General features: G+C 39.9%; 1 protein-coding gene across 7 annotated transcripts; it reads right to left on the reverse strand.

Moving 5' to 3' along the window:
• Nucleotides 1–6,246: 6,246 nt before the first annotated feature.
• On the reverse strand, nt 6,247–9,717 carry il21 (interleukin 21). Of its 7 annotated transcripts, XM_076293054.1 has the most exons (8): nt 8,884–9,717; nt 8,639–8,725; nt 8,441–8,515; nt 8,248–8,292; nt 7,251–7,364; nt 7,069–7,107; nt 6,848–6,931; nt 6,247–6,702 (listed from the first exon to the last, which is right to left on the reverse strand). In XM_076293054.1, exons 3-8 carry the CDS (start codon nt 8,507–8,509, stop codon nt 6,688–6,690), a joined length of 366 nt encoding a protein of 121 aa, XP_076149169.1. In that variant the 5' UTR covers nt 8,510–8,515; nt 8,639–8,725; nt 8,884–9,717; the 3' UTR covers nt 6,247–6,687. The 7 variants fall into 7 exon arrangements, with proteins under 7 accessions (XP_076149169.1, XP_076149167.1, XP_076149166.1 ...); XM_076293052.1 differs by having other exon boundaries at nt 8,441–8,725; XM_076293051.1 differs by having other exon boundaries at nt 8,441–8,778.
• Between the last annotated feature and the right edge of the window lie 403 nt (nt 9,718–10,120).

The following is a 10,120-nucleotide window of genomic DNA, read 5'->3' on the forward strand; positions in this document are numbered from 1 at the left end:
AGGCCCTGGAACATGCTGGCACTGCCTTGCATCCACAAGCAACAAGCTGTAGACCTGTTTTGGGTGCAATGTCAGTGTTGCCATGAACAGGCACAGGAATTCCATCCTCTATTTTCACCCTGGAGGTGTTTTTTTGTCAGCAGCTCTCCACAGAAGGACTTGCAGCCGTGCACGCTTGATGTGTTCCGCTGCATATTCTCTTGTTGGAGGAAGACTCTTTATTCTAGGAGGGTGTCTTTTCTTGGTGAATAGCATGAATCAAGTTTCTGAGGCTTTCTACAGTCTTTCCATAGTAGAGGCAAGAAAGGAAATCCATTCCTGCCTTCATGCTCATCAGCTTCTATAGTACATGTACAATTCTTCAAATCAAGATTCCTCTTGAGCATCAAATTGATTGCTGAGGTTTTCCCTTTGCCATATGGATAGGACACACTGTCACAACCAAACAATTCATAATCAGCCAACAAATCATAACATTTGTCTAATTTTGCTGCCATAGCATTAATGTCAATTACTTTGGGCATCCATGGCCTACCGGTTAGGGAATCGGACTTGTGACTAAAGGGTGGCCAGTTCGATCCCCGACTGGTAGGAAAAATGTGAGTGGGGGGAGTGACTTAACAGCGCTCTCCCACATCCATGTGAGGTACCCACATCTGGATGAGGTGCCCTTGAGCCCTGCTCCCCGGACGCCAGATCAAGGGCTGCCCACTGCTCCGGGTGTTAATGTATACTCCTAGTATGCTCACTGCTCTAGGGTGTGTGTGTGTGTTTGGATGGGTGTACAGTACACTGTTTGTGTGGTTCTCATACATGACATAAAATTAGGCTACCTAAGATTACACTCAGCCTAGGCTAAACAACACACACTGCTGCTGGATAGCTGATCATTGTGACTTGGTGAACAGTGTTTTCCTTGACTGACGCGAGAAGCGAGGTTCCATTCATTCATTTTAATTCGGGGCGTGCCCTGCCGTCAGGGGCGCCTTAATACCACCTGGGGCCCCCCCCCCCCCCCCCCCAAACCGCAAAATTAATTATGATTAAATGATACCCGGCCCGTGATCTGACCCGCCTATTTAACGTGCGCTTTTGGTTAATATAGCCTATAACATGCAGTGTAGCCTATCTTTATTGAGCCTATGTAAAACCTTTACATAAACAGGAACAGAAAGCCCTCCTTAATCACGTCAGCCTGACATCGCTTATCAAAAAGGCTAGCCTACTGCACGAAAACAAGCGTTGCACTCTTACAACACTGGCTGGCTAAGTTAAAAGATGCGTTAGGCTACACATATGGACGTTTCAAGCTTTTCAAAAGTGCATGTGTTTGTCGTGTCGAGGTGTTCCCCAGGAGGTTTTTTGAAACTCTGTCCACTTAACACATCATTTTAAGCTTGGGAGGGACATAAATACTTTTAGCCTACAGAACAAGCAGTTGGCTCATGTGACGTGAACATTGGCTACCTTATGCATTATCACTATACTACCCTACATGGAGACATATCTCACGTTAACAATGGAGAAAACATAACATAGGCTATTATTTGTGCGAATGGGTTAGCACAAACTTAGCTTTTGGTGAAGGGAGATGCTGATCACTAATTCATTTCTTTGCGCAACAGCCCATGTTCTGCGTTCACTCTAGTGAGACAAGTGAAATTTGCCAGGCTATTTGCTACGGTATTTACCTGCTATGTCTTCTGTTTTCATGGACAGTTACAGGAATCCACGTCATTCGTTTATCGTTGCTTCAATCCAACCCACGTTATCTCCAGTTTGTAATTTTGTCATTCAGTTTCAGCCTCTCCTCTAGCTCCTCTACACACCCATTGGAATTTATTAAGTTTTGTTACATTTTGTTACACTTTAGAAGAGATGACAAGGGGGCCTCTGCATGGATGTCATTGTAGAGCAGTGCGATGTGCTCAATTAGGCTAGCTCCAGAGTAGGCTGCGACTGACGCCGCGAATACGGACACGGCCGTTTAATATTATTGATTATCATTATTATTATTAGGAAGCCCCTCATTGGTCGAGGCCCCTGGGCTGAAGCCCAGGTAAGCCCCTGCATTAAGGCGCCAGTGCCTGCCGTGCTTCTGTCTGTTAATTTGCAGCAGGCCATTATCGGATGAAAGAAAAATAAACGAAACGTTTTCCCGATCAAGATATAGCATACTTCTTAATTTTGGTGTCATAAAATATAGAAGCATAACATTAAATTGCTAGTAGAGTGTCCATGTAGTGTCAATGTAGGCCTACGTGTCTGCGCAAGTGAAACTGACAAACTGAACCTCTCGTGGTAGCCAGTGTTCACGTCACGGGAGTCAGAAAGAAGCTACCAAGTGGGCCCTGCTCTGTTTCTGTCCCTCCCAAACTGCGCTTTTTTGTGTCTGTTTTTGTGTAGGCCATTTAACAGCCAGAATTTAAAAAAAATCCCTTTTATGATCCACACTACCTCTTACAAAATAGGCCTACTCCAACGTTCATCTAGCTCTTGTGAAGTATGAACTTCTACAACACTGCCTATACAATTGTCAGCAGTCAGTAACAGCATAATGTGACTTAATGGCCTGTGTGATTGGGATGTGGATTGCTAATGTATTATGAGTAGGCCTATAGGCTATGGTATAGCTATGGTATGGTATTCTCTCCGATATAATAAATACAACACATTGGGTTTGGCTAGAAATTTGGCAATACTACTTTCACACAAGTGATGGCACCCCTGCTTGGAGACCGAAAATTGTCCGTTTTGCTTTTAAGGATTTCATCTGCAATGGAAAAAAATGGTACGACATGTAGGCTATGCTTACTTTAGTGCTGGACTTGGACTCGACTTGATCAATAGGGACTCGACTCGGACTCGACATGGATCAATAGTGACTCGACTCGGACTTGACTCGGATGAGTAGTGGACTCGACTCGGACTTGACTTGGAATTTTTTTTTAATGACTTGGACTTGACTCGGACTTGAACACTGAGGACTCGAACCTGGACTCGGACTCGAGGCATAGTGACTTGACTACAACACTGGTGTGTTGTACACTACCCCCGAATGGGTAAAATGCAAGGCACCTGACCCTGACCCTGCTTCACTTCTCCCGAGCGCCACTGTAGCAAGTCAACTCACTGCTCCGGGTTAGTGTGCGCTTCACCTCATGTGTGCTCGTTGTGTGCTTCATCTCACTGTGTTCACTAATTCACGGATGGGATAAATGCAAATGAGACCAAATTCCTTGTATATGCAAGTATAGACCCTTTCAAGAGAGTTCCATTATCATTTTAATTTATTGTTGTAAGGATCTATACTTGGGCTATAAACCTGATTTACATTTGTTGTTGTATTTCCAAATGATTCGTGTCATTCCTTGCAAAAATTGTGGGCAGCTGTGGCCCACTGGTTAGCACTCTGGACTTGTAACCGGAGGGTTGCCGGTTCGAGCCCCGATCAGTGGGCCGCGGCTGAAGTGCCCTTGAGCAAGGCACCTAACCCCTCACTGCTCCCCGAGCGCTGCCGTTGAAGCAGGCAGCTCACTGCGCCGGGATTAGTGTGTGCTTCACTTCTCTGTGTGCTGTTTGTGTTTCACTAATTCACCGATTGGGTTAAATGCAGAGACCAAATTTCCCTCACGGATCAAAAAAAGTATACTATATACAATACTGGAAGAAATAATTTTCTTGATTCTGTCCTCTCCTCCTGTAATCTACTTTGCAGTTTTCTCTGTAATTAAGGGGGCAAATTCAAGGACTATTATAGTTAATGTGCTGACTAACTGGCAAGTACCTCATAACTCAGACTAGTTTGTATCAATCCTGGATTGTGTTGTCTGTTTTTAAAGCATTAAAAAAAATGTTAGGATGAAAAATATTGTTGTCTGTAATTCTGGGGGGAAATCCAAGGACAGTTATAATTAATGTGCTAACTACCTGGGAAGTACCTCACAACATTGCTGTCTGAAATTCAGCGACTGATTCAAGGGAAATTAAAGCTAACATGCTAGCTAACCCGCAAGTTGGTGAACTAGGGTACATCAGACTTGCTATAATTCATATTAAAATGAATTACTATTGAATGATTGTATTCCTGTATGTATTAAGCTATATGGCAGTTCCATAATTTGTTTAATTTAATACCAAACATGACACGATTTAGAGGTATAAGCTATTATGCAGCAAAAAGAAACCTAATTTGACTTTAAAGGTCACTTTGCAAAAGGTATTTTGTTCTCTGGAGGGACCTAAACTATTTTTTTCTACTTTATTATGGTCAAAGCTGATTTCTGTATGAAAAGAGCTTTAAGTTGATACCATACATGATGGGTTTATAGGTTAATGTCTATTTAGATGAATTTCTATAATCAAAAAAGGGGTGTGGCAGGTGATGCCATTTTAAAGAAAATGCTCAAGGGTGCCGGAGCGGCACCCGTCAGATTCTGAAAGGACACCCCCTTACCCATCAATTTATGCAAAAAATTGCATTAGTACCTTATGTCACACTTATGCCAAAATTCCACAAAGTTCTACCTAACTATTATGATCTTTTTAATAGACAAATGTCAAACACTATTTAAAGATTGGTGTGGCTGGAGTCTGTTGCAATATACCATCTCACCACTAGATGGAAGAATTTCCCCCAAGAATTAGCCCAAGAACACATGGTCCAAGAAAGACTTATTGAAGGACAATTCCAGTGATTTTTAAATTAGATCTCTGTTTCTCGAGGTCACCGACTACTGTCGGTACAACAAAAACTCGAAAACAATCGGTTCTACCTGCAGTTCGAACTGCTGCAGCCACTTTCATGAGCACCCATGTCCATGCCTCCAGAGTGGTTTTCAATTTTATTTTCATAGTCTTTTTGTAACTCGCACCCAAAGAGGGTTTTATTTTTGGAGTTGAGTGTGTCTGTTCCTGTGTTTACTTTAGGTTTTTGTTTATATGATTATAGTTGTGGTTTTAATTTATTCATCCCTTATCAATGCCATTAGATAATAACACAAAAAAGGGATGAAGTATGTAATACTAATAGACACTACATATAAATAATAGTAATAATAATATAAAATAACAAAAAACATAAAATAACAACTCCATCTGTTCATGAATTTGCATATGGGACTCTATGGCTACAGCCTTGGCATACATACACACACACACACACACAATACTACAGTGTTTCCTCTAGGATTTTTTTAAGCAGTGGGGGCAGGCCTGTCTGAACCCCCATCCCCCCCCCCCCACACACACACACACACACACACACCGTCCCCCCGTCCCACGGAACTGACAACTGACACTTCGCGGCAACACGAACAATTATATGTATTCACCTCTATTCACACACATGAGGCATTATTTTCAGTTGTGATTGAGCTGTATATTTGGAGAATCTACAACAGGTCTGCACAATGAATTTTAAAAGGCTATTGTACGTCTGCCCCATTTCTGATACCGTGGGGGAAGAAAATTAAACCGTGGGGGGCCGCCACTACCAAATCAACATATAGGAAACACTGTACTAACTACTGACAACCATTGCACGTGGAAGCCTGTACATAAGGTAGCTTACATGCAACTGTGTCTCAACAAATCTAGCTTGAAAAACATTTTGGACTTTAATATGTATGATGCGCAATACGTTCTGATCTAATGAATTGGGCGCTGAATGAACTGAACTGAATGTCATGCTACATGCAAGTGTCCGTGGGTCAGCGCACAAATGAGGAAGTTCTCAGTACACAAATCTGTTGAATGTGACACCGTTTCCATTAAAACCTCAGTCATCAACCTCCATGATATTTCTCTAAATGTTAAATAAAATGCTACAAATTACTCAACTGATTTGTGCTACATTGTGCCGTGCCACGTGTAAATATGGTTGGCTAAGGCTTAGATGAACAAACACACGCCACCACGCCACAGCTGTGATGGAATGCACACACTACAGATCTGGTGTGAATGAAGTGTGAGTGTAGATAGGTTTCTACGCAGCATTTTTATAAATGAGGCACCAGAACCTTGAATCTTTCAATTACAATGTCCCATTGTTTTTGTAGGAGCATTTTAATGGTAAGTGCCCATAATGAGTTGTATTCAAATAATGTGTGATACATTATGAAAGTGCACAACAATTCAAACTAGTGAACTGAAAAGGTTGAAATGGCAGCAGCGTATTTTATAGAGAAATGAACATGATGTATAGGCCTACATAGAAACACAGAAAAAAAGTATTACAAAGAAGAGTCTGTTGAAAGTTGTTTTGTATTTGTCAATAAATAAATTAAATACCATAAGCTTACTGCAGTAACAGTTCCCATTGCAAGTTGACCCAGTGCAAGTTTCAAGATGACTACAATGTCAATTTGTTTGAGAACGTTTCAATGGTTATGATGTACATAATGAGTAGTATTCAATTATGTGAATTTGCTATAAAATACACATTTTCACAACAACATGCACTAGTGAACTGAGAAAGTTGAAATGGGACCACCTTTTTCAAAAGGAAATGAACATAATATACACAGGCCAACACAAAAATATTACATGTTTATGTTGAAAGTTATTTAAGTATATTTGTTAATAAATAAATTAAATACCATAATCTAATAACATAATGCATAGTAGCTCTGAAGTGTTCGTGGAGTAGTGTCTTCTTCATATTTAAAAGCAAGCTCCCACTTCATCTTAATTGCTGTTGGCCTGGAAGAGACAATAATTTTTGTAAATACAAAGTAATTCACAATTGTGTGTGTGTGTGCGTGTGTGTGTGTGTGTGTGTGTGTGTGTGTATGTGTTTGTGAATGAGAGGGAAAGTGAGAGAGAGGGGAAACTGATAGATACAAACCATTTCAAGCAGTGAAGTTAACTTCGACATGAACTCCTTGCTGTTTGTATTAGGATATAAATCACAAGACTGGCACTGTGGGTTCTGCAAAGGATTATTTCTGATGTCACTTGAGGTCATATGATATAAAACATAAAAATTAAAGTAGTACACAAGTCCCACAAAGGTTTGATGGTGTTAGTGTCAATGAAAATTTAAAAACATATAATCTGAAAACCTACCTTCTGACAGTCTTCACTGCTTCCCTCCAGTTTCTCAGACTAAAACATGAACACATTTCCAATTGAATATTCTCTGTAAACATAGCTTCATGTATGCATATGACATACATACAGTGTATATTTACAAATATATTAATATATTCAATTACTAAAATGGATGTTGTCATTATAATACAACTTACAATAAGAGGACTGCTCAGGCTTTTACAAACTTTGTAACGCAGTTTAGTGCTGCTGACTTTGAGAAGGAGCAGCTGGCTTCTGTAGCACTGAAGAGCTGACGCCATGCAACATTCCTTTGAAGTGAAATAAAAAGTTCTTCTTTTACATCTGATACAAATACATAGAGATGCTTTTTTGTAGAACAGTTCCATTTTAAAGTTAATCTATTTTTTTTTTTTAAAGTATTCGTAAACTTTTTACACTGAGCTTAGGGCTGGTCTCATAAACAAATACACAGAAGTGATCTTAGTTATATTATTCAGACAAGAAGAGAGGCACTCATTAGTGCCATCTATTGCTTAACTGGAAAATAACAATTAAAGTTTGATCTGTGATGACCACATATATTCTGACGTTATATCCTGGTGGCTTTTTATGCTGACCAATATGGACAGTGTCTTGCTGTTAATGTGAACTGGGAATTCCACTGAAGCATCAGTGAATTTTTGTTGAAGAAGCTTAGTTCTCAATGCTGAGAGGTGATTTGCCAAATCACCATATAACTAAACTGAATTAGGAAAAGTGGATATCTGCATTTTTAAGTAAGACCAAGTAGAAACAGCAAACAATTAAATACACAGACATAAATGGCAGAATCAGTGATTGGCAGAATCACCGATTTATGATTTGCAAGTATCACCATCCTCGTTAAATTTACATGTTGATCTCCACTCACAAAACTCACAGTAAAAGTGTCTGCATTGGTACATTATTAAAAAAAAGAAGATTGTAGCTGACCGATGGTTAGATTCTTTGGAACAGTTCCAACTAACCAGCTACTACTTAGAAGCATACAGAAAACTTTTTATGCATTGATGGACAACACTGTCATCAACGTTGATGTATATTGTAAGAACCATTAAATTAGAATAGAACTATACACATACCCAGTTGTTGTACCTACAATATCTTCATGCATGTTATGTACATTTCTGCTTTGGTTTATGATTTACTCACCTTGATTTCAGTCCCAGGGTTATTCAAACTTAGAGATCCATCGTGCTAAATGAAAGGAGAGAATGTTTTTAAAAATTGTTTAAAATTACACTGAAATTGCATTCCTTTTGTTTCAGAAATGCTTTTGGTTTGCACTCAGCAAAGTGGATCACACACATAACTGAAACTCACACACATAACTGAAGTCACCTACCTGCAAACTTTTGTTTAACCTTTTTACATCCTTATACAATTCTAGCATCTTGAGGTCCTTCAGTGGCATTGCAGCCTGTGCTAAAGCAGAGCACATTATTGCAAGGAGATACAAAACAGTCGGTTGCATTTTTATTCTTTAGCAAAATAATTCTGAAGAACAGTAGATGCTTTCCAAGGGAGTCGTTGACATACATACCTGTCTTACCTGTATATGTATATATATATATGCATATACATTTAATCCATCAGGACAAAGGAAAACCACTTCTTCGACACTGGAAAACTGGAACCAAGGAGACCAGTAATGAGTAATGACTTTTTCTTTTCCACTGGCCTCTGTAACGTATGAGTCATAAAGGTGCGCTGTGAGCTAGCATGTGCGGGGGTGTCCACATTGAGAGTTTGTTGCTGTACAATGTGTGTATGTCTATGTGAACCTACTTTTGACTCAGGGAGCGAGAGGAAGTTGTCAGTTTCGTTTTTCAGTCTGAATCAGCAAACCTGCAAAAAGCCATTGTAGGTACGATTCCCAGACCTGCATTCTCGTGTTGGGTGGCCTCCCACACAGATATGCATGTTGTTTAACAAAAACAGGAAATCACTTGAGGTTTGTTCACAAGAAAGTCAGTTTTTCGCATGATCATCATTTTGAAGTCATATTTATACAGCATCCACATGATAATCTATGAACCTGCTATGTTTATAGATTTTATAGATTTTATGCTTCACAGAGAGTTGGCTACTCTGCATGCAGCTAATTTAAAGGCCTTTTCTAAAAACATTGCTCTGAAAGAAACTGTATTGGCTACATATGACACTAAGGAAATGAGGTCACAATCATTAAAAGAAAAAAATCAGTGGGTGGGGACAGTGCTATGATATGAGAGAAAAGCCCCTGTTGCGTACACTCAGGGATTACGCTATGGGTTTGGATATTCCACATCTGCCAGGGGACCAGGCACTCTAGTATTCAATCATGGAATGTTTTTGTCTTCCACTGCTCAAACTTCCCCATGCTTAGTCATGATAATATCTTTATCTTCAGCTGTTTACAAAGGCATGTTTGACATAGCAGCAAAATCAGAGCGAGATTTAGTAGAAAATGAACAGGTTGATAAAGAAGACTAGCTCTGCGCTGGAGACTGCTCTGGGACCCTAGAGGAAGTATGTTGCACAATTGGTCAACCTAATGGACAACACTTTACATCCCCTACATGACCTACAGCTTGGACAGCAGAAGGCTTTCCTTAGACTGTATATTCAGTCAGAGGCTCCCCCAGATCCCCAGTAATTATTCCTGCTCACATCTATAACACATCTAGAATGTGCACCCGTAGAGGAGACCTATCCTCTGACTGACTTTTTTACCTACCTCATTGTATTTTGTTATTAATGTAAATTGCTACTGCAATCTCCCTTTGAGGGACAGATATTAGCACCACTCTGTTAAAAGCACATGGGCTGCCATTATATCTGGTAAATCTGATGATGACAAATACTGGTACTTTTTATTTGTGTATTTTTCAGTTCTCCCTTCCTCCATTTTAGCTCCTCCTTCTGAGAAAAACCCTTGGGGACATGAGGAGGGGATGCAAGGATGAGGGAGAAATCAAAGACAAATGCACATGACAAAATGAAATGTTCTCATACAGTTACACATCACTATTCAGAGATTCAA

This window comes from Alosa pseudoharengus, unplaced genomic scaffold, assembly GCF_046254945.1.
Source record: "Alosa pseudoharengus isolate Yale_2024_CS ecotype anadromous, Long Island Sound unplaced genomic scaffold, YU_APseudo_1.1 YU_APseudo_1.1_scf_19, whole genome shotgun sequence".
NCBI lineage: Eukaryota > Metazoa > Chordata > Actinopteri > Clupeiformes > Clupeidae > Alosa > Alosa pseudoharengus.

What these genes read in the sequence shown, in the direction of transcription:
- il21 (XM_076293052.1), bottom strand. Translation starts at nt 8,569, where the DNA reads ATGCAACCGACTGTTTTGTATCTCCTTGCAATAATGTGCTCTGCTTTA. An exon ending in GCCTGAGCAGTCCTCTTATT is followed by an intron (nt 7,108 to 7,250) that starts GTAAGTTGTATT and finishes TTCATGTTTTAG; the next exon opens with TCTGAGAAACTGGAGGGAAG. An exon ending in GCAGTGAAGACTGTCAGAAG is followed by an intron (nt 6,932 to 7,068) that starts GTAGGTTTTCAG and finishes AATCCTTTGCAG; the next exon opens with AACCCACAGTGCCAGTCTTG.